Source organism: Colobus angolensis, unplaced genomic scaffold (assembly GCF_000951035.1).
Source record: "Colobus angolensis palliatus isolate OR3802 unplaced genomic scaffold, Cang.pa_1.0 Scaffold45, whole genome shotgun sequence".
NCBI lineage: Eukaryota > Metazoa > Chordata > Mammalia > Primates > Cercopithecidae > Colobus > Colobus angolensis.
Window position 1 is genome coordinate 7,860,774 of NW_012117932.1, and position 24,872 is coordinate 7,885,645.

Here is a 24,872-nt window from a genome sequence, read left to right on the forward strand (position 1 = left end):
CTGTAATCCCAGCTTCTCAAGAGGCTGAGGCAGGAGAATTGCTTGAACCAGGGAGTCAGAGGTTGCCGTGAGCCAACATCACACCACTGCACTCCAGCCTGGTGATAGAGACAGACTCCATCTCAAAAGAAAAAAGAAAAAAAAAAAAAAGTAAAGTAATGAGGCAAATTTGATGCATATAAATTTCCCCAAAACATCTAAAACTCTGACCAAGAAGAACAAAAAGACTATCAGAAGATTTGGTGTCTTGCATAAAGATGATCCCGTGTAAGGCCCTGGTGCTAGCAGACAGTCAAGGAAGTCTACACCGGCTACTCTGTTCACCTTTCTAGTCAGGTATGCCAGGATTCAGGGGTTTCAGTGTCTTCTCTGACATTTTGCTTGACTCACCTCTCTCAGCAACACATCCAAACAGATCCCTCTAACTGCAGGTAATACTGGCTAATAAAAGTAAAACCTAACACTTATTGAGCATTTACAGTGTACACATTGCATCCTGTATTCTTTATGGGTACAATTGATTTAGTCCTCCAACCAGCCAAGGAGAAAGAAGGTAGGGAACTTTTCCTACCTCGTGGATGAGGAAACTGAATTGAATGACTTGCCCAAGGTCACAGAGCTGGCAGGTAGTGGCGCTGGGCTCCAGCCCACTCTGAAACACTAAAGCTCTGATTAGATTTTGTGGGGTCATTTGCCAGCAAAGCCTACAAATAATTCAAGTAAGTTGATGGGCTATCTAGGAAAGTCATTTCATTTTAACTAAACCTCTTAATATAAATATAAGTCCTTCAGTGGCTGACCTTGGAAAACAGCTCAACAGGTGCTGCGACAGCCTTCTGTTCTTTCAAGTACCACTCCCAAGACCATGCTCCCCGTGCAGCCGCTGAAGAGGCTGGAAGAGAAACACACAATGACTTTTCTCAAAACAATTAGTGACAGGAAAATCATAAAACTCACTTGACAATAAACTCAAGAAGCAGGCTAATTAGTTAAATTGGTAATTGAAAGACCCAGCAACTAACCTTCTCTCTCATTTCATATGAACGTTTAGTAAAATCACCTCACCACGCCATATGCAGCTCTTCCTGTTTCGGACCCGGCTAATAAATATGTCCCACCCTCAAGAGAATGCCCAGTGAACTCTCACACTGGGTTCCATCTTGCTCCTCTCAGAGACGGTGAACAGGCACAGGCTTTCTGGAAAGTGATTTAGTTAATTTTACAGTGAATAGTCTAAAGTTTTTTTATAATCTTCTTCCACTTTCATACTTCTTTTGGCTGTGAATGTCAATTGTCACAATCTGTGGAAAGGTAATGTGGCAGTATTTGTCAATGCTTAAAAATCATTCCTGGCCTGGCGCAGTGACTCACGCCTATAATTCCAGCACTTTGGGAGGCCGAGGCAGGTGGATCACTTGAGATCATGAGTCTGAGACCAGCCTGGCCAACATGGTGAAACCCAGTCTCTACCAAAAATACAAAAATTAGCCAGGCACGGTGCCGGGTACCTGTAATCCCAGCTACTCGGGAGGCTGAGGCAGGAGAACTGCTTGAACCCAGGAGGTGGAGGTTGCAGTGAGCCGTGATGGCGCCACTGCACTCCAGACTGGGCCACAAGAGCGAAAGCTCATCTTGGGGGAAAAAAAAGAAAAATCGTTCCTAAAAGTTGAACCAGCAATTCTCCTAGGAATTTGCCTTAATGCAATCACAGTAGATGTGTCCAAGGGGCAAAACACAAGAGTTTTTTTCCTAGAATCCCACATCAAATTAAACACTGGAAACAAAGTCAAGGTCCACAAAGGAGGAGGTAATTAAATGCATTACATGGACATGCCCTTTCAAAACCAGCCAGTAAACTGCATTGTAGACGACTGTCTAAAGGCAAAGAAGGACTATGTAATGATATACTATTAAGTAGGAAAAAGAAGCAGTTAAGGAAACAAATTGATCATTTTTGGTAAATGTGTAATAGATTAAATAAGACTAAACTTACATAAATCAAAAACATTTACATGAAATCATCTTAAGTGCCAGAATTATAAATAATTCCTTCCCAATTTTATTTGTGCTTTCTTTTTCTGCTTTGCAAATTTTCTAGATGAACAGCTAATCTTTGTAATTCAACAAAATTATCATTTTTGAATAACAAAAGTCTGGCAAAAAGGATTAATAGTTATCTTAGTTATCTTAGGTTTACATTCTACTCCCCAGTAATTTCTTCTCTAGGATTACATACTAACAAAGTAGTTAAGCACTGATAAAAGTTGATGGTAAAAATGTACATCACAAAATAACAGCAGAATGCAAAGTAGTATTCATACAGGAAGGAGGTTAAAGAAACTATTGTACATATATACATATATGATTCTGAGGTTATCAAAAACTATATTTTTATGTTTTACATACTTCATATGTTTTGAGAATTATCTGGGTTAAGTAAATATCTAAGTAAGGACACAAAATGGTGTCTATTTTGTGACATTTTGTATAGATCATATCTGCTGTTTTGTGTCCTTATGCTAAGTGAAATAACAGGCACAGAAATATAAATACTGCATGATCTTATAGACATGCAATGAAAAAACGTCAAACTCATTGAAACAGTGCTTAGAAAGGTGGTTACCAGAGGCTGGATGAGAAAGGAATCGGGAATGAGGAGATGTTGCCCAGAGGATACAACATTCCAGTTAGACAGCAGGTATAAGTCTTAGAGAGATGTTCTACAGCATGCTGACTATAGTGAATAATGTTATGTACTTCAAAACTGCTAAAAAGAATAGATTTTAAACATTCTCATGACAAAAAACATAATTACATGAGGTGACGGATATGTTAATTAGCTTGATGTAATCATTCCACAAGTATATATCAAAAATCACATTGTACCCTATAAATATATACAATTATTTGTCAATTAAAAATAAAATAACAACATACACACATATATATTATACAAATTATTCCATATATTAAGACATTCATTTATTCACATATTTATACAGAACCTTTTATGTGCTAAGCAATAGGCATATGTATGTCCACACAACCAAACACATTCTCTTAGAAAAGCAATTGGAAAGAAACAGCAGAATACTAACAGTGGCTACACGTGGATGGCAAGATTGATGTAAATATTCTTTCTTTATTTAACACAATCTACATTTTAAAAATTATCTACAAGTGTTATTACTTAGCCGTACACACACACACACATCCTTGGAGAATACGCATCAGAAAATGCTATCTGAATCCTAATTTTAGCACCTATCTTGCTGTGAATGTTCCAGAAGAAGATGCAGATGGTAATAGGTCAGCGCTGCATCAGCACCAGGGATGACAGGGGGTAAGAAGATGCACCTCTCACTCAAACATTTGAAACCTCTCGAGACAATACAACAATCTGACTGAGTAACAAACACAAAATCCATCAATGGGGCAGGAATAATTCATGTAAACTTTGCGTCATTAAAAAATTTCTGGCCGGGTGCGGCAGATCACACCTGTAATCCCAGTACTTTGGGAAACCGAGGTGGGTGGGTCACCTGAGATCATGAATTCGAGACCAGCCTGGCCAACATGGTGAAACCCCATCTCTACTAAAAATACAAAATTAGCCAGGTGTAATGGTGCATGCCTGTAATCCCAGCTAGTTGGGAGGCTGGGGCAGGAGAATTGCTTGAGCCTGGGAGGCAGAGGTTGCAGTGAGTGAAGATTGCGCCACTGCACTCCAACCTGGGCGACAGAGCAAAATTCTGTCTTGGAAAAAAATTAAATAGTAATAATAATAATTTCTGAGCCCCTGTTAATGTGACAAGTTGCATGAAAATGTTATGTGGAAATTTTATCCATTACCACTAAAGTGAGTAAAATCTGCTGTCTAGTAGATGAAAAATAAATCATATATACTTTATTTCTTTTGCTACCCATATATGTCATTGACAACAAAGGGAAGTAATTTAAACATACCTAATAAAGAAAAACATCATATCAATTTACAGCTAAAAATTAGACTAAAAACGTCATGGATATTAATATTCACTATCTGTCACAACACTAACTTGTTATTGCTACATACACTTACTAACGTATGAGAATTTTTTAAAGTATTTTAATCATCAAATAAGACACCAGAATTGTCATCCATGGATTTTCTTGTATTGTTTGGAAACACGGAGACATCATGGTGTGATTTCCATCAAGGAGCTCACAGTCCATTGGCCCATTAAAACGCCTAAAGATTTGCACCGTTTCTGCCACATGAGATGTTTTATTTTGCCAGAGAGAGAAAGCAATCTGACAAATCCTGAAGATGCTCCAGGAAGACTATTCAACATCCCAATTTCCACACAAGCATTTTGCTGCATTACAATTATGTGCTTTACAAAAAACATTACAGCAGTGTTGGCTTTAAAGCAAATACAGATATCTCATTTTCTACAACAGCTGTGTTCTTTAAAAGATTGCATGTAATTTCTCAATTTAATCATATTTCCAATTGTCACACATTATCATTTCACCAAAAGTAAACTCTAAGGCCTCCTTTTATGATCACATACATACCCAAGAATCTTTTAAAACTGATCAAAAATAAGAATGTATAATATCAAACAATACAAACTTTCATTGAATTACATCTTTCGGTGAAGCAAGAGGATTACTCAGTAACATCGTGCCTGCAAGTGAGATGAGGGAATACCAAGTTTGCTTGCGTCTCAGAGCCTGTAGACAGGTCCTCCCTGGTCACTGAATTATAAAGGGATTCTCTAACCCCTGTTTCTCACCATGTTGTTTCATTATTCCCAGAAAGTACTTTAGCTGAAATCAACCATATTCTACTTGGAAGTAGAATATAAGCTTCTAAAACGGAGGGGAAACCATCCTGGTATTGTTCATCATTGTTTCTCTAGAGCTACAATCATACCTGGCCATAAATATTTGTTTAATGGGCCGGGAGCAGTGGCTCACACCTGTAATCCCAGCACTTTCAGAGGCCAAGCCAGTTGGCTCACCTGAGGTCAGGAGTTCAAGACCAGCCTGGCTAACATGGTGAAATCCCATCTCTACTAAAAATACCAAAAAGTAGCCGGGTGTAGTGGTGGGAGCCTGTAATCCCAGCTACTCAGGAGGCTGATACAGGAGAATTGCTTGAAACCAGGAGGAGGAGATTGCAGTGAGCAGAGATTACACCACTGCACTCCAGCCTGGGCAACAAGAGTGAAACTCTGTCTCAAAAAAAAAAAAAGAAAAAAAGTGTTTAATGAATTAAAGGAAAGGAAGACAGGCAGAATAGTACTCTGGGCTTTAAATATGAATTCAAATGTGTCTGTTTTGACCAATTCATTTCTCAGTTTCCTGGAGAGAAGGAACCAATTATGAGACAACACTGCTTCAGTCACTAAATTTATTTTTTCTGCAGTTTTCTCAGACATACTACAGATATGGCACTCATTTTATGGAATATTAGATATTCATACAATTTCATAAACCCTAAATTCCATTTTTTCTCACTATATTCATTGGCTATAGCAAAATGTTCCAATTATTATCCTTCTGTCAAACATTACATAATAAACAAAATATATTTGATTATATATTACCTGTCACTTAATATATACATATTGTATACCAGGTACTGATAAGGGTATGTGTATGTGTATACGTGTGTGTGAGCACATATGGGTGAATGTATACATTTTCACTTGTTATTTACAATATTGAATATTAGATTAATAGCCCTATTTTATTGTTCTGAAAAGCTGAAGCTCACGGAGATCACACAGTTCACACAGCTGGAAAAGTCTGTATGTAAACAAAATCCCTAGCTCAGGCATCCCCACTATACACTGCTGACTCACTCTAGCACGTACAGTCAAAATGGAACAGAAACGCCTATTTAATTAGTTACTTTTAAGTTTAAAAGCACCATAAAATTAAGTTTGCAGGAAAATGAATAAGGTCACTCATGGATGGTGGCTTTGTGAATTTGATTTAAACTTTTGAAAGTCATGTTGACAATACATATTTATAGCCAAAAATTAAGATGTTACAATTCACTGATCTATTCTTCCCAACTTTAATATTGTATTCTAAAAAATACAGAAGGAATAAATTCAGCCTTTACAACAGTGCAAAGTTGGGAAAATATCTAACTATTCAATAATAGTCAAATAAATTATGGTTATGATCACATATTACTTTTAAAATATGAATTAAGCACAGTTTATATGAACATTATCATTAGAACTGCACGTTTATATACAAATAAAAATCATAATAAAAAAGGAAGACTATGTGTTAAGGCAATGAGATTTGTGAAGCAATGCAAGACAAAGGCTGACAGATTTGGCCACAAGAATATCCAGTTCTAGGAAATTGTACAATACTTATCAGCAATTTTATGAACCCAAAATGAAAACGTCAGGGGGTAAAGAATGAATCAACTGTCATTCTTAAGGATACAACCAGGTATATCTTAAGAGTGGCCCTTTCCCAATTCCATTAGCCATAAACACAACCCTTCATGGTGATATTTTCATTTCACTTCAAAAGCTATGCTGCACGTGACTCCGTCAGAAAATGCCTTAGAATATGTGAGAAACAACTGTCAGTGGCAACCAACCACACCGTTATAAATAGCGCCTTCTTTTGTGGTATCAACTGGAAATGATACAATCTTCCTAATCTTAACAACTGATCACTGCTGAACAATACCCCACTGAGGCCACAGCTGCAGACTCACATTTTCGTCCCTCTGCCAGGTCACTGTGACAGGATCCTTTCCATGCTCTCCCTACATTTTTCACATGCACAGTCAGGCTGCTTTTCATTTCAGTACTACCGAATTTAAATTCATGTAGTGCTCATCTCCCCAGGCAAAGCAGGTACAGAGAAAACCCAACTTCTACCTCACACTGCATTTGCTTGAGTTGGGGAGATAAGCCTAGAGACAGATAAACATCACCCATAACCTGACATATGGTGGGACTCAGTGTTTTGACGAATAAACAAGCAGACACAAGTGCTAATACGCACAGTTAAGAAACCCAAACAATGTGTCTGGAATCAAAATGAAGGAGGATTTACTCTGAACACAGAAAGCTTCCCAGAGGACAATTCTCTTTGAGATGAAGGGAAATTTGGCAAGCAACCCGGGGAGACGCAGCATGGGCAAAGCCAGGAGACTGGAAAGAAAGAGCTGCTTCTGCAAATGCCAGAGTCTGGGAAAGGTTCAGCACAAAGCTTGCAGGGATCCACTCAGCAGAAGGCTGCACTGCAGGGGCTGGAGGGGCAAACGTAAGACCAGGCAGGTTCCTCAAAGTCGGCCTAACAGGTTTGGTCTTTATTCTTGTGGTTTAGAGAACCACTGGAGACTTCTGAGTGGTGCATGATACATCAGAAATTCCTTTATGAATCAGCACTAGGTAAGGATGAAATGGATGGAGAGACAGGCAGTGGAGACTGAGAATGACCACACAATAGTCCAAACAAGCGACAGTGTGGGTGTGTCCTAAGCAAAGGGGGACATGCAGTGCCCTCCGTGGTTACAGAGCCCCGGGGGGAAGCAGGGCATGAGGGGAATGGTGAAATGAATGTCAAAGGGTACAAAGTCTCTGTGAGACCAGAGCAACGGTTTGGGGTTGGTTTTATTTTTCGTTCATTCGTTCGTTTTTCAGTTCTATTGCACACCGTGGTAAATGTGGTTAACAGAGTATTGTACATTTCAAAACTGCAAAGAAGGTAAATTTCAAATGTTCTCCCTGCAAAAACATAAGTATTTGAGGTGATGACTAGTTAACTAGTTTTATTTCATTATTCCACATTGTATTTATAAATTATAGCATCACTTTGTACACACTAAATTTATACAATTTATAAGTTGTCAATTTACAATAAAAAAGAAAGGTAGAAAGGAAATTGAGAGAAAATGCAGAAATACGATCAACAGGCACAAGGTGCGGCAGCAAAGGTGGAAGGCAAAATAGTCCCGATTCACAAAGTAATAGAATATTACACGGCCAGGCACCAGGAAGGGACAAGCAAGCGGAGGGACCAGCGCAGAACACGGAGGAAACTGGGAGTTATTTTCCGAGATGTTAAACTTTTGGTATCCGGAATAGTCTACGATAGGTGTATGTAATAATATGTAAAAAACACACATTCAACAAAAGGCAATGCAAAGGTTTTCATACGGAGGCAGCCATGGGGATTACACAGAGGAAGAAGAGCTGAGGTCAGGGGAGGCGACGCAAGAGGGAGGCAGCATTGGAAGGAGGCGACAGAGACCCGGGGGGGCTCCGGGGAAAGGGTTTTCCATGGGGCAGGGAGATCAGCACCATCAAAGGCTCTGCTTGCGCAAGTAAGATGCAGATGGGAGAAACTGCTGGATCTGACAGCCAGGGTGTCACTGGGACTGCAGAGGCAGAGATTTCAGCAGAGGGATGAGATCAAAAGTCAGACTGCAGAGGTCAAAGCACGAAAGAAACAACTGGAAAGGTTTGCAAATGAACTGGGAGGCAGGTGACGTAAGTGCTTGACGGGGAAGAAGAGAAAGGAAATCTTTGTTGGTTGATGTTGTTAAGCGTATCAGGAGACAGGACATCTCAGTTCCTCCGTTGAGGGAAATGCACCCAGAGAGAGAGAAAAAGGAGGCTCTCAGAAAAGAGGGATCATCGACCGGAGAGAGAGGCAGAACAGACACGTAGCATTAGGAACACAGGAAGGGGGAGGACCCTGAGATAAAAAGACACGTGGTGAATGAGATGAAAAGCAGAAGAGTTTTAGGCTACTAGGGAAGAAGATGGGAGGGAACCCCACCAAGGACCCTCACTGTGGGGAAAAGAAAGAGATCAGCCTGTTACTGTGTCTATATAGAAGGAAGTAGACATAAGAGACTCCATTGGGCTCTGTATTTGAGATGCTGTTAATCTGTGACCTTACCTCCAACTTTGTCCTTGCAAGAGACATGTGCGAAAGTGACTTAAGGTTAAAAGGATTTTGGGCTGTGCAGAATGTGCTTTGTTAAACAAGTGCCTAAAGGCTGCTTGTGGTTAAAGGTCATCACCATTCTCTTAAATCTCAAAATAGAGAAAAACATTTGTCTCCTGCCCCTCCCTGGGCAATGGTTTGTTTACTAAGCAAGGAGAAAACCGCCTTTAGGAATAAGGTGGGGCTTGCTGGAGCAATACTGCTAAAAGGTTTATGGAGATGTTCGCATATGCATCTCAAGGCACAGCATTTTCCTTTAATTTTATTTATGTTACAAGGATTTTTGTTCATATGTCTTACTGCTGACCTCCCTACGATGACCCTGTTATCCTGCCACTTCCCTTTTTCTTTGATGGTAAAGATAATGATCAATAAATACTAAGGGAATTCAGAGGCCGGTGCCGGCGTGGGTCCTCTGTAAGCTAAGCGCCGGTCCCCTGGGTCCCGCTTTTCTTTCTCTATACTTTGTGTATTATTTCCTTTTCTCAAGTCTCTCGTTCCACCTAACGAGAAGCACCCACAGGTGTGGAGGGGAAGGCCACCCCTTCACCTCACCTCCTTCATGAGGTAGGATGGCATCTGCTAAGAGGAAAGGTCACAGTGGTGCCTTCAGAAGCATGGGGAAAGGGAGAGTTACGAAAATTCAACTAGGACTGAATATAAGGAATACAGAACAGTCCTGACAGTCCCATTGCATTAAACTGGTGGTTCTGCAGAGGAGGCAACTGGCACCAGGGGACTTTCTCCAGCAGCTCCTGACAGTCAGAAGTGGGAGCAGATGGTTACATTTGCGGAGAGCTGGGGGCTGAGGAGGAGATGGCCAAGTGGCTGAGAGGCTGTGAGCCATGAGAATGTGAGATAAAATGCTTGAAGAGTCCCAATTGGCCTGGGAGGCAAAGGAAGTCAGAAGACAACCAACAAAGAGCAAGAAAGAATGGAAAAGCTAAAATACGAAACAGCATTCTTTAAAAGATTCCACAGAATTGAAGGAGAGAAGAGCTGGGAGGTGTGAGGGTGTGATCAAGAAGGGGATTTCAGAGTTCACTCTCTGCTGATTCAACAGTTTATTCATCCAGTGCAAAGTGTGGTCATCCCTGGAAACTTGTGAGAAATGCACATGTGGGGGCCACACCTCAGATTTAATGAATCAGAAACTGTGATGGGGACCAGCAGTCCACTCAAACGATCCTTCCAAATGATGATAATGCATGTTAAAGTTTGAGAATCATTGTTCTACTGTAAGTGAAGAAACCTGCAAAGTAAAGGAACAAGTAATTCTGAAGGCACTCATCAAAGGTTTCCCAGACCATGTTACATGCCTTAAAGATTAAGGCTCTCAAAGTGTGGTACCCAAACCAGCGGCATCAGTGTCACCCAAAAAATTGCTAGAAATACAAATTTGGGAGCATTGGTGAAAATGTGGGCCTCTATGAATCAAAAACTCTGGGAGTAGGGCCCAGCAATCTGTTTCCACAAGTCCTCCAGGTCATTCTGATGCAGCTAACTTTGAAAACTATCGCTTCCTATTAGGGCCAGGTTCCTGTGGCAGGTGGCCCTACAGACAGGACAGCCTCAGAATCCCGACTACAGTTCCTGTTCTTGAATTTCAATGAGTCTCCATCCTCCCCAAACATGTATTTTTGCACTACAGCCCATTACTTGAGCAAGCTTGAGTGACCTCTCTTCCTTGCAAAAGAAAGAATCTGATTAAACACTATGCTTAGAATTTCAGTCTTCAGTCTATATGTACTGTCAAGTCAGTGGATGCTTTAAGCAAAGAAATGGCACCATAAGTTTTGGACTTGTGTCTCCTCTGCCCTGCCTGTTGTTTTTGCAGCTGTTTTGATTTAAAAAAAAAAATAGTTCTGATGGCAATTTTAGGGATAATAGTATAGAATAAGAAAGGATGATTTATCATAGAAATATCAGGAAGGAGACCATGCCGCACGCAGGCATGATATGACGAGGTCTCGATTTGAGATAGCTGCTGTGAGGATGGAGAGGAGCAGAAAGAATGCAGAGAGTCATCTGAATGAGACGTGACAAAACTGGACAATCGACGAGATGAGAAAGAGGACTCTGACATTTCTGGCTTAGGAGAGTGAATTTATGATTATGCCTGCCACTATGCAAGACAAAACTAGAGGAGTGGGCTTAGTACCTTTTCAGAGATGCTGAATCTTTGAAATCCAAAGGCATCTAAAGGAGATTTAGGATGAACCCTCTGGAGACGTTGCAGGAGAAAGTTCAAGGCTAGAACCATGGATCTAGTGCCCATCAGTGTGCAGAGCATTAAAGCAGAGGAGATCCCAGGGAGTGTGTGCAGAGCATGGGGTTGGTAGGGCCAAGCAGAGGAGCCTAGTGACCTGCAGCTTTTAAGATGTGGGTGGAGGAAAAACAACCAAAGCATAGTGACAAGGGGCAGCCAGAGAAATGGGAGGAATGTAGGTGGAAATGCTTTCAAGTAGAGAACTTCACTGTCAAATTTGATTTTAAAAGTAAAACAACATGAGGACTGAAAAAAGACAATTGAATTCAGTTAACTGGAAAAAGGTCAGTGGCCTTTACCTGAGACTGGCTACAGTGCTTGACTGAAGATGCAGGAAAAAGTAGGGATGTGAAGCTGGAGAAAGAGGTGACGTCAGGGGCAAGTGGGAGGGTTTGCCTCGGGATTGTTTCCACTGAGAAAACGGAATGTGTGCTGATGCAGGCAGGCCTGGAGGTAAGCAGGAGAAGGCTGGAGGACAGTCTGTGATGAGGAAGAGGCTCACAGGTGTGTGTGTGGAAACATGCACTAAAATGGTGCCTTCACATGTGGCAAACTAAATAATGACATTGCATTAGTGGGAAATCATCGATGTATTTTAGCCATACTCAATCATGAGATTGAATAGGGAAATAATTAACATTTTATTCATGCATGACAAGACAAAGGGAAAAAACTCCAAGCTAGGTGTTCATTGGTTCAACTAATACTTTTTAAGTACTGCGAAAGGAAAAGAAATCTCAGGACCCCAAAATCACTAAACCAAAGGGAAAGGTCAAGCTGGGAACTGCTCGGGGCAAACCTGCCTCCCATTCTGTTCCTAAATAAGACAGCTACAAAGATAAAAAGCTACATACCTCCTTCACAATTTGTCCACAAGGAAATTCTTTGTGGACAAAGGGCAGACAGAACTCAAAATTATCCCTCTGCTCACTGAGATAAATGTGTATCTGATTGCTTCCTTTGGAAAGGCTAATTAGAAACTCAAAGAAATGCAACCATTTGTCTCTTACCTACCTATGACCTGGGAGCTCCCTCCCTGCCTCGAGGCGTCCCTCCTTTCTGGATCAAACCATTGTCCGTCTTATATATATCGACTGATGTCTCATGTCTCCCTAAAATGTATAAAATGAAGCTGTGTCCAGATCACCTCAGACCCATGTCATCAGGACATCCTGAGGGCGCATCCTTAACCTTGGCAAAGTAATTTTTAAAACTGATTGAGACCTGTCTCCGATACCTTTTGACTTATAGTACCTTCTGTGAGACAGACCCTGTGTTAGGTGATAATGATTCAAATAAGGATAAGATATGGCTCTTGCCCTTAAAGAGGCTGCAGCTTAGTGGAGGAACTAGATAACTATCATACAAGGCAAATCCAATTGCAAACATATGAGCTAAGGGCTAAGAATACAGTGGACAGAGTAATCAACATTGTCATGAGGACAGTATTCATCCAGTCCTCATTTTTCATTCAACTAATATTAACTGAATGCGTATTATGTGCTCAGAGCTTATAATCCAGCACAAAACAAACCATTAAAAAAAAAAAAAACCCGCCTATATCCGTCATGAATTCTAGTGGGTGAAGATAGACAATAAACAAGACAAATAAGTAAAATAAATGGCATGTCAGACAACAGTAAGTGTTAAGGAGAAAAATAAAGACAGAGAAAAGAAATAGGAAATGCTAGCAGTTAGGGGCTCTGTAAATTTCAGATGTGGTGACTTATGAGAAACAAGGAAGACAAGAAAAGAACGGAATTGCATCTTTAAAGCACTGAAAGCCATAAAACGGTCAAGTAGGAATTATATATCTAATGAAGACATCCTGCAAAAATGAGACTAAAATAACAAAATTTTCAGATTAAATAAGAACTGATTTTTATATGTCTATAATTTCATTTCTAGAGTACAAGTTTCCACTCTTGATTGAGTTCTTCCTTACCCTAGAGTATTTATTTTATCTCCTAAAAATACTCTCGTAAAACATTTTCTAAGTCTTTATCTATTTGAAATTCATTTTTATATAGACAAAGGCCCCTCAGGCAAGCATAACCAATTAAATAAAAAATCTATGCTTTGTCCTCCTGAACTGATTTACCGTCGTCCTCATATATTACACACTCACATGTCTCCTTCTGGTTTCTCTATCCTGCTCTACAGATTCCTGTTGCTATTACCATACCATCAGAATGTTGGGGATTTAGGCATAAAAACATTTTATTCAAATGAAATTAAAACCAGTTGAGATTCTATTTTAGAAGAGAAATAAATATTAATGTGAGAGAGCTGACATTTTTGTGGTATAGCTTTCCATTTATTCAAATAGTAATTTCTATCCTTCAGTAGGATTTTCCAGTTTTCTTCATATAAGGCCCCTCCCATGTCTTATTCAACTTACTCTAAATATTTCATATTATATTGCTATTATGAATGGAATATTTTTCCTTTTTTAATTTCTAAGTGCTGATAGTTGAAATACAGAAAAGGCAACAATAAGTTTTTGTATTTATCTTATATCCAACCACTTCAACATTCTTGTATTAATTCCAATAGTTTATCATTAGATTCTCCTGGGTTTTCTAGGTATAAAGTCTTACATGTGTGTATGTGTCTTGTCATCTGTAAATATGCAACTAAGTGGAGGAACTATATGTGTTTATATATACATATAAACAGAACCATACATATGTGTTTATATATACAAATACATACATATGTATATATAAACACATATATATGTATTTTTTAATCTCTTCTTTCCAAAGTTTGTAGTGCTCATTTAATTTTGTTGCTTATTTCATTCACTAAAAATTCCAAGACAATAATGATTATTAATGATGATAGTGGGTATCCCCGGCTGTTTCCTGAATTGAATTGAAGGGTTTTAATGTTTTGCTATATATTTGCTGTTACATTTTGGTAAATAATTTTTATTATATTCAATCCTATTTTACATAAGTTGTTTTGCAAGGAATGGAAGTTAAATTTTATCGAAAGTCATTTTAGTATCTAGAGATCATTACATGGCTAGTCATGTAGTTTAATTTGTTGCTGTATAAATTATGCTGGCAGATTTTATAATACTGAACCTTGTTTTATCACTGAATTTTACATTATTCATCATTATACCTCCTTAGTAATATACCAGGATATCATTCTTCTAATATATTGCTGGATTATATTTGCCAATATCTAGGATTTCATATTTATATTTATATGTGATATGCATCTATAGTTTAGTTTTGCTTTTTGTACTATATTCCTCAGGTTTCATTTATTGGCTTCACAAAGAAACTTTCACCTTTTCCTGTGACGTGGAAGAGTCTATCATTGGAATTATCTCTTCTTTTAAAGATAAAGACCAGTGCTGCTGTGATCCACTCTGGACCTCACTTATCAATGTCTTCTACTGGTCTATTCAAATGTTCAACCTTTTCTTGAGTGCCCTGTGATAATCTTTAGTTTGCTAGGAAATCACCTGGTCCTTCCAGGTGTTCAAATGAATTTCTATAGAAATATATGTATTATTCTTCCTCATGTTTACCAAAAAAAAAAAAAACAAAAAAAAACTTCTTCCACGTCTTTGGTTTTCCCCTTCTCGTTTAGTAATTAAACTTAAGGTCATATGGAACATACTGGTTTCTGGCCTACAAGAATGGGTAAACAGTGACAGGGTTAAAAGTGACCAGGAACATAGAGTAAAAATTGGGGACAGGAGTGGTGATTTGATATGGGTGAAGAATAGTCAGGTAGAATTCACTTTCAGCACAGAGTTGAGACATAAATCTGCAGCTAGGTAGGATAACCGGAATAGCATCAAGATGATAACTAAAGGCACCCAGAGAAAAAGTGCAAAATGAGAAGAAAACATAGTTGAAACACAAGAGAATTCCAACATGTAAATGGAAGGCAGAGTGAAGAATTGATAAAACAAAAAGCATTGAGACATAAAAACTAGGACAGACTGATACATCAGATCACAAGGAAAAAACAAGAGAAGAGTGAGGAGAAGAGGAGGGGGAAGAAGAGGGAAAGGAGAAGGAGAGGAAATAGACAACACCTCACTTGAAAGTCAAATGGGTGAATGTGGACACAGGGATGAAGACAAGAAGAAACTGCCAAACAGATGGAGGATCCCTTTAACAACAGGATTGAATGCTGAACAGAATTCCTGAGTGGGCCTAGTCCTGTCACCAGAGAGGAATCAAGAACTGAGGAATCTCAGGTTTCTTTCCAGGATATTCATGTGATGGTGAAGTCTGCAGTACAGAGCACATCTGTCTGCAGATTTCCCACTGTTACCTGATTTCTCCCTTGCCATGTAGTAGATGTGGAGAAGGAAGGTCTATGAATATAATTTGCATCACTGAGACTGCATAAAACATACTCCATATAATTAGGATTATACTCCATATAATCATCATTATACCTCCTTAGTAATAGGAGGTTAATATTAAGATAATCCCTCATGAATACCACTTTGTAAGTCATCAAATTAACAACCATCTATATGAGATGGCACTATTCACTTCAGAAAGTGATTAACTATTTCCCTTGACCTTTTTCCTCTACATATCCTAGAGACATCTAATGTAATAGATTAAATATAATATAGCTCAGTTATTACTGCTACTTTCATTAATTTGATTCTGTGAGTCAGAATTTAGATTTTCCTCTATTCAAGACATCCCCTGGTGGGCTTCAATTAATGGATATACTTAAAATATTATTCAAGATTATATTTCTCTTGACACTAAAAATGTCTCAAATAAATTCTTTTCAAAATCATATCTCAACTCCACAGCTTGCTAACCCTTCGAAACACTAGTCATTCTCAGTGAATGTAAATTTAAAATACGTGAAGGAACACTGAATTTCAGTTCACTAGCAGATCATTTGGGGTAAAAGGAGGATATTTTTATTAATTGAAAGCTAAATTAGCACTGCTTAAAAGAAAATTTTAATGTAAAAACATCTAAAATAGTTTCATAAAATAAAATTCCTGGACAGTGCATTTGAAGCAGCCAGTGAAGATTTCTATTAGTTCACAGGGGCATTTTCCCCACTGAGCTTTTTATGACTTTTTTGGAATGAGAATCCCTTTGTCCTGACTTGAATTACAATGTTGTGTCAATGTAACAAGAAAGTGCAATAGCTGCCAGACCTAATGACTAAAAGCCCTAAACTATGTACTAAAGAAGCTCAATAATAGCACTGTTCCCTTAGCAACAGGTACAAGATAATTCCCATTTCCTTCAAGGAAACCTAAAGTTACTGCTCTGTAGCTTAAAATGTGTGATAGGTAAGATAATGGCCTTCCAAAGATGTCCACATCCTTATCCTCAGAAACTGTGAATTCATTATCTTACATGGCAAAATAATTTTGCAGAGGTGGTTAAGCTAAGGTCCTTGAGATGGAGAGAATGTCTTGGGTTATCCCAGTGGCCCCAGTGTAATCACAGGAGTCCTCAGTGGAAGAGCTTTCCCAGCTGTGGCCAGAGAAAAAAGTGACCAGGACAGGAGCACAAGAGAGATGCGACCTTGCTAGTTTTGAAGACGCAGGAAGGGGCCATGAGCCAAGGAAAGCAAAAGCTGGAAAAGACAAGGAAACAGATCCTCCCCTTGAGCCTTCAGAAGGAAGCAGCCCTGCTCACACCTTGACTTTGGCCCAGTGAGACCCAGATCACACTTCTAACCTACAGAACTGTAAGATAATAAATTTCTACTGCTTGAGCCGCTATGTCTGTGCTGATGGCAGGAGGAGGAAACTAATACAGAATGTACATCAGGAATAATCAGTGCTGATATTTAGTAAACTGTTCAGTCTCACCACTGAAAAATTTCTACATGCTCAATAACTGGGAAAATTGACAAAATAGTCATATTTAATTTGTCTGAAATATAAAAAGTAATTCATAAAGAATAAATTAGTTTAATACTATAGTTATCACATGGTAGGTACTGTATTCTCTGATTTGAACTGAGGTTCACTGTATGAAATGTAAAACAAAGCATCCATAGCTAACATTTTCCTCTCTTTGAGCTGATGTTTAGGGAAATAATTAATGATAGCACACATAGACGGCACCAAAGAAGCCTTCACTATCCTATTGTTTTTGTACATAAAGCTTATGGTGTTAATTTCCCAAAATAGTTTTAAATATAGTCATAAATTGTCAGGACTGAAACGTATTTAACAAATCAGGTAACCATTTTAAAGACAAAAAGGATGACTTCCCCCAAGGTTTACTTGTGGCAGTAATGTCTTATTTCATGGACCAATTACCCAAATAAGCCATAAATGTGCCACTGATTTGAATAACTGGTTTTAATTCTCAAGCATTGTTTCTGTGTTTTAAAAATCATCAACAAAATAGAATTTTGTTGTGAAATGAAATCCTGATCTACTTAATTCGGATTTGCAATTATAAAAAATTAATTATGACAACAACTAGCTGAGAAAAGTTACAAATATTTTCCCCTAAAATCCTAAGCACAATGAAGACAACTACAGGTAAATAGAAGTGCAAGGAAAATAGCAAACCACGGTAACGTAGTTATCAACATATGGCAAAACTAAAATAATAGTATCATAAACTTTTAAAAACTGCCTTTGGATAACTTGATGCTTATGTGGAGAACAAATACGTTTCTACTTGAAAATCCATTATCATCCAGACAGATTCATTCTGGGTTATCTATTACCAATACAGAGCTATCTCTCCACAAGACACGCTATCACATTCCTGCCAAAAGCTTCAAAGTCCTTTTATTAACTATGGGACAGCATCCAAGCAGCTGAGCACAGCAAACAAAGTGCTTATCCACGAGCTCAAACCAACTTTCAGCCTCATCAACTGTTCTCTCTAGTTACTAATTAAACCAATACTCATGGAGGACCTACTGTGTACTCGGCTCTATGGGCACAAAAGGCAACAAAATTGTCTATGACACTTCCCTCCCGAGCTTTAAAATCTACTGGAGAGGGATCAAATAATCTGAAATATAATTGCAAACCATACTAAGTAAGTGCTTTCACAGAATACAAGGCCGTGAGAGCACAGAATAGGAGCCCAAGACTTGTCTGAGAAATCAGGAAAAGCTTCCCTGACAAGTGGCATGGAAGTCAGAGCTTTTAGCAATACATGTACCTATAATTAGGCAAAAGAAGGACTTGGAGAGGGAGAGGAGGGATGTTTCAGGCAGAAAGGATGGCAGATACAAGGGTTCCACAGCAGGACCTCAAACAAGGCCAGCACTGTGGGACCAGGAAGGAAGAAGAGACATATTGCAGAAGATGAGGCTCGGGAGACTGGAAAGGGCCAGATGCTTCAGAGCTTGGAGGCCTTAGTAAGGATTTTGCCCACATCCTATCCTACAGGCAATGGGAAGCACCAGAAAGGTTTTAAGCAAAGGAAAGGTAGGGAGGTGGACAGGATCAGGCTCATATTCTGAAAAGAACAATGTAGCTGCTATTGTGCACCTGGATTAGGGAGTACCAAGAGCAGGCCTGGGGAGATCAACTGCAAAGTCTAAGCAAGGGATGACAGCTTGGACTCAAGTGGTACAGGGAAGATGAAAATAAATGGACAGATGAGAAATGATCCAGAAACAGAAGCAACAGCCTCGCTTGTCAGATTGCCCAAGGGAAGTAAAAAAAGAAAAAGTCCCTCGAACCTCCAGGCAGCCCCCAAGGTCCTGGCTTGCACTGCTGATGGGCAGTGCATTCACTGAGCTTGGGAGCAACGCCTCCTCTCCAAGACCCACGGGTACAGGCTTTCCTTAGATGAGACTGACTTTAAATCCAGCATGTAAGAGGCCTTTCATCCCAAAATAATTAACACATTTCTCATGCTTTCTGAAAGTTTGTATATTTTTATAATCCTATATATCTTTTAAATCTGTTCAACTTACTAAAGGCCAAGCACATGCCTCTGTCATTTTCTCTTGCTCTTCACTTTCATCAGGAGAGTCGCAAACTATTGGCAAAAATCTATTTTCACTTAAAGTGCTTTTTGAAAAAGTTATTTTCTACACATAGCTGTTTCCGGTTATGTAAGAAAAGAAAAACCAAATGAGTTTTTAAAGGTTTAAACTTCACCTCTGACTACTCCTCAAAGAAAAATAAGTTCTTTCCTAAGCAGGATAAAAATACTAAAGGAAATGCTTCACCTAATGTTACTTCTCTAAATAGTTTTACGAACAGTCCTATAGGAACCTCCTAAGCAAAATGCGAGCATCTACACCAAAAAGAGCCTCAAAGTTATTTGAAAAACTAATAAATTCCTTATTTAAGCTGTTCCAAAAAAATACCATTTATTAGTGTCTCCCTAGAGTCAAACATATTACAAACATTTTCTCATTTAATTTTGACAATTTTATGGGGTAAAATATATTATCTATTACTCCCATTTCACAAGCAAGAGAATTGAGGCGTAGAGAAGCTAAGTATAATCACTTGTTGGAAGTCACAACATGGCCAATTAAGTGGCAAAACCAAAATTCAAACAAGGTCTGTTTGATTCTAAGCACACACACTCTACACTTCCTTTCAAATATAAAAAGAAGTCACTCTTCAGAAGGAATAACTAGAAGTTCAGATTTCTAAAAGGTAACATTTACCCAGGGCTGAAGACAAAACCATGGCTGAATAACCAAAGTCTGGACTATCATTCTCTACGTATGTGGCCCCAGCAGCCATGCATTGCCCTAAACATTAGGGAAGTTTCTGTGCATTGCACTATAATGCTTTAATTGTGAGTTAGATGCTGTCTTAGAGGAAAATCTTTGTTGTTGTTGTTTAGTATCATTCAATTATGCATACGAAGTCAGGAGAAAAATAAGATTCCAGCAGTGAACATGCATTTTCAAGTGAATTTTTAAGGAAATAATGGACTCTACAAAGTGAGCTACCATACAAACACAGCTCCCTGCTTACACGCTGAAATAACAGCAATTCAGCAAAATAGCAGAGCTACATCACCAATTCCTATCTCCTTCCGGCTGCAGAGGGAAATCCACAGGGGCTCTCCGGAGGCCCACGTCAGACCCACCAGACTCAAAACACGACCTAAACACGACCACGACCATCACGTGACTGTCCCTCATGGGAAAGTCGAAGCCAAAGAGGAAGCCAAGCAAAAGGGCCAGGAGGAGGAACAGGCCGGCAGCTCAACCAGGCGAGGCGGGAGGCAGGCACTCAGCTCCCTCACGGGCTCCCAGACCGCCGCAGCGCCGCCACCTGGAGGGGACGCACAGGCAGGCTGCGCACGCAGGCTCCTTCCAAGCCCCCGGTTGCTTTTCTTCCACAACAGGCTCTCCTCCGTGTCATCTGTGCTCTTCCTCAGGGCAGTATCCTATTCTGCCTCATCCTCTCGGCCTTCTCCTTTCCCTTCTCTTTCCCTCCTGACCGATTCTATGATCCCATGCTGAAGTCATTCTTGCAACAGAGCAAGGAGGGAGGACAGGGGTGGAGACAGGTAGAGTGACCTTGGCCCCGAGCCCGCTGGAGGAGCCCAAACTGGTAAGAGGGCATCATTGCAGGGGCTGCCCAGCGTGGGCAGTCGGAGCCCAGAAGGGGGAGGGAAAACGTCCACAAGTTGGGGAGTCGGCACAGGCATCACAGCCTGGCAGGGCAGCCTCACAGGGCGGCCTGGCATGGGCGGGGGCGGGAATTAACCCTAAACAAGGAGTTCAGGGCACCCACCTGGAGGCTGACCCAGCAAGGGGAGTCCAGTGTCCGGAGAGCGTCGAGAGGGCGACTTCTGTGGGGCAACCTGGTGCGGTATTAACACCCACTCAGGGTGAGGAGGCATCTGCAAAGGGGTGGCCTCTGCCAGCTCTTGGAGCAAAGGAGCTTGAGGATGGCATCCACAGGGAGGCAGTCGGATGGTGGAGCCCGAGTGGGATGAGGTAGCCATGGATGCCAGGGAGGGGTTGGTGGCAGCACTGAAGGATGGTTGGGGGCACTGAACAAATAAGCAACTATACCACTAAGGGGAACAGAGCCACGTTTCTCACTGTCAAAGACTGGGATTCAAATATACAAAGACGGAGAACTGTTAATAGAATGAATCCTGTGGGATGGGACTGGAATTGGAAGTATCACTGTTAATTCCGATTTCAGTATGAGATTTCAATATGTAGAGATGCACCTATATGAAAATAGTGCTATAAATGTGTTTGTGTGTGTACGCGCACATAGCAATTTGTAAGTATATGTGAAAGTAATCATATAAACTGGGTCATTCTTATCATTCTCAACTAAAACAGAACAAAGAAGTCAGGGAAAAAGCACTCAGGGCACATGCCATTGCTCCAAAGATGTAGCTCTCTGCAAACCCTGCTGCTGAAGCCACCTGCTGTAACCTAAGACCAGCTTTGCCTGATGGATCCTGAAGCAAGCTGCTGGGACTCTAAGACTGGTTTTACTCACCCTGTCGTTCGCCAATCAGAGCTTGCCAGCTCCCCAAATCTTTACTAGTACCAATGAACTTTTTTAATAAAGGTATTACTATTATTTTATTTACTTATTTATTTTTTCCTGAGACACAGTCTTGCTCTGTTACCAGGCTGGAGTGCAGTGGCGTGATCTCGGCTCACTGCAGCCTCCGCCTCTTGGGTTCAAGTGATTCTTCTGCCTCAGCCTCCTGAGTAGCTGGGATAACAGGTGCATGCCACCATGCCCAGCTAATTTTTGTATTTCTAGTAGAGACGGGGTTTCACCATGTTGGCCATGCTGGTCTCGATTTCTTGACCTCGTGATGCGCCCGCCTTGGCCTCCCAAAGTGCTGGGATTACAGGCGTGAGCTACCACGCCCCACCTGAACTTTCTTTCAAAACAATACCTAACGTTTCCCCTTCTTATAAAACCTCCAGCCAGGCTCAGTGGCTCACGCCTGTAATCCCAGCACTTTGGGAGGCCAAGGCGGTCAGATCTCTTGAGGTCTGGACTTTGAGAACAGCCTTGCCAACATGGTGAAACCCCACCTCTACTAAAAATACAAGAATTAGCCGGGCGCGGTGGCTCACGCCTGTAATCCCTGCGCTTTGGGAGGCCGAAGTGGGCGGATCATGAGGTCAGGAGATCGAGACCATCCTGACTAACACGGTGAAACCCTGTCTCTACCAAAAACACAAAAAAATTAGCCGGGCGTGGTGGTGGGCGCCTGTAGTCCCAGTTACTCAGGAGGCTGAGGCAGGAGAATGGTGGGAACCCGGGAGGCAGAGCTTGCAGTGAGCCAAGATCACGCCACTGCACTCCAGCCTGGGCGACAGAGCGAGACTCCGTCTCAAAAACAAACAAACAAACAAGAATTAGCTAGACATGGTGGCACGCACCTGTAATCCCAGCTACTCAGGAGGCTGATGCAGAAGAATCGCTTGAACCCAGGAGGCACAGGTGCAGTGAGCCGAGATCACGCCACTGCATTCACCTGGGCCACAGAGCAAGATTCTTCCTGTTTGAGAGGCCTCTTTCCCCCTCTGGTTGGAAGCTCTGTTCACAAGGGTTCTTTCCATCAGAGAGCTGAATGAAGTAATTTTTCAGCCTTCAGACTGAGGCTTCATGAAGGAACTTTTCCCCTTCAATTGGAGAAGGCAACTTATGGTCCTTCTTGGTAAGTCTGTATTTTCTTTTCCATAGGCGCTTGCATATTAATTCGACTTTTGTGTATTCGGTGCTTGCATTTTCATTGGTTTTTGTGTATTCGGCATTAAACTGAATCACCTAGATAAATTTAGTCATAAATAGGCTTTCAAAGTTCAAAGGCATGCCAAGCTATTTCCTAGGACTCCAGCTGATAGCATGTTCAAACATTATAGGGATCTTTTAAACAGGCTGCTTTCCTTTACACTAAAAGACCACAGCTATAAAATTATACACTCCAAATAAGACTCATATCTCAATTGATACACGAAGCTCCACAAAAAAAAAAAAAGACTCAAAGACTGCCTCATTACAAAAGACTGTCTTAAGGCTGACTCTTTCTTCTCTGGTGTTTTCCCTCCCCTTCCTAAAATCCTAAAATTTCTCCTCTTTCTCCTTCTCGAAACTCAACTCCCTTTTTCCAAAGCTCCTCAGCTATTCTGGCATACTATACAAGCAAGACACTTAAAAGCCAGCAGATAGAGAAGAAAATCATTTCGATCGCTGTGCTGTTTCTTAAAAGCAAAAGGTGAAACTCCCATGTAAATAACACCCTCTCTACACTAAAAGGAATAGCAACATTCTTGTCTTCAAGGACAAAGAATCAAGACCAAGAAAACACTATGCAGACCTTGGTAGGCTAACTCTTAGCTTGCGGGCCTCCCCATATCATTCGGTCACATTTCACTGTTGACTATCCTTTTTCTAATGCAGGATATTAGTATCTGATTCAAACTGCTTTATCCAAAATTTGGTTCACAGCCTTTATAAGATTACCTATTTAAAGAACTCTTACCCTGGGCAACATAATGAGACCCTGTCTCTACAAAAATTTAGAAATTCACCAGGTATGGTGGCTACATGCCTGTGGTCCCAGCTACTCGGGAGGCTGAGGTAGGAGGATCACTTGAGCCCAGGAGGTCAAGGCTACAGTGAGCTGTGGTTGCATCACTGCACTCCAGCCTGGGTGACAGAATGAGACTCTGTCTCAACAAAATAAAAGAGAAACCTTAAAGTTTAACCCCATCCCATTTTGTCAGAAAAATAATCTAGATCCAACTGTCTTTTATAAACTAGTGAGTGTACATGTTTTATAATCTCATAACTAAAATTCTAAAATAAAAGCTATACAATCTTTATGTGTATGTATATGTGTTTACAATGTGTTTATGCATATGTACATGTATGATGTTGTATGCTGTGTCAACACAATAAAATCTGGCATAGTCATCAAGAAATCCCTTAAGAAATTTTATTCCAATTGATTTAAATAAATGAGTGCCCATATAAAATATATGCTAATTAACCCAAATGTTTATTTTTAGTTCACATGACTTAAGTAAGTCTTCGAAAAATTAGAAATATCTTCAAAATTGTCAACATATATTTTTGCCTGAGCTTACTGGTCAGAGAGTAAACATCTGCTAAATGTTTGAAGGTCACAAACCTATGAACTCAGCCTAAAACAAAATGACTTTGTTTATGCAATTCTTTGATAAACAAGATCAATTTAATATTGTTGATTTAATAAAAACAGCTATCTTCTGAGTTATCATTAAGATACCCATGTATTCAACTTAAAAGTTTTACTTAGGTAAATACCTGGTATTAACAGGGTATAAAATTGGTTAATTAAAAAAAAAAACTTGAAATAATAACTAGCTCTAATATCTCACTTGTCATAAGTAATCCAGGTATCATAATTTTAAAAATAAATGTTAGGTAATTGTAAATGGAATACAGTTTACAAATGAAATTTTCATACAATTTAAAATACTAAATTTATATTATTGTTAAATAATAAATCATTAAGTTTCTGGGTCATATCCAAATAAGATAAAAAATGAAACAAATTGTTGAATAAATATAAATCCCTTCTTGCCTCCTTAAATTTTATACAAAGACCAAATATACTTAGGTCTAATCATCAAAATATAAATTTAAAGAAAAAAATTTGTATGAGAAAGA

General features: G+C 39.9%; 1 protein-coding gene across 1 annotated transcript in view; it reads right to left on the minus strand.

Moving 5' to 3' along the window:
* L3MBTL4 (l(3)mbt-like 4 (Drosophila)) overlaps positions 1-24,872 on the minus strand; it is a 399,157-nt gene that overhangs the window by 307,942 nt on the left and 66,343 nt on the right. Inside the window, exon 5 of the mRNA XM_011957809.1 lies at positions 801-892. Within this exon, the coding sequence (XP_011813199.1) occupies positions 801-892 (92 nt within the window). The remainder of the gene's footprint in view (positions 1-800; positions 893-24,872) is intronic.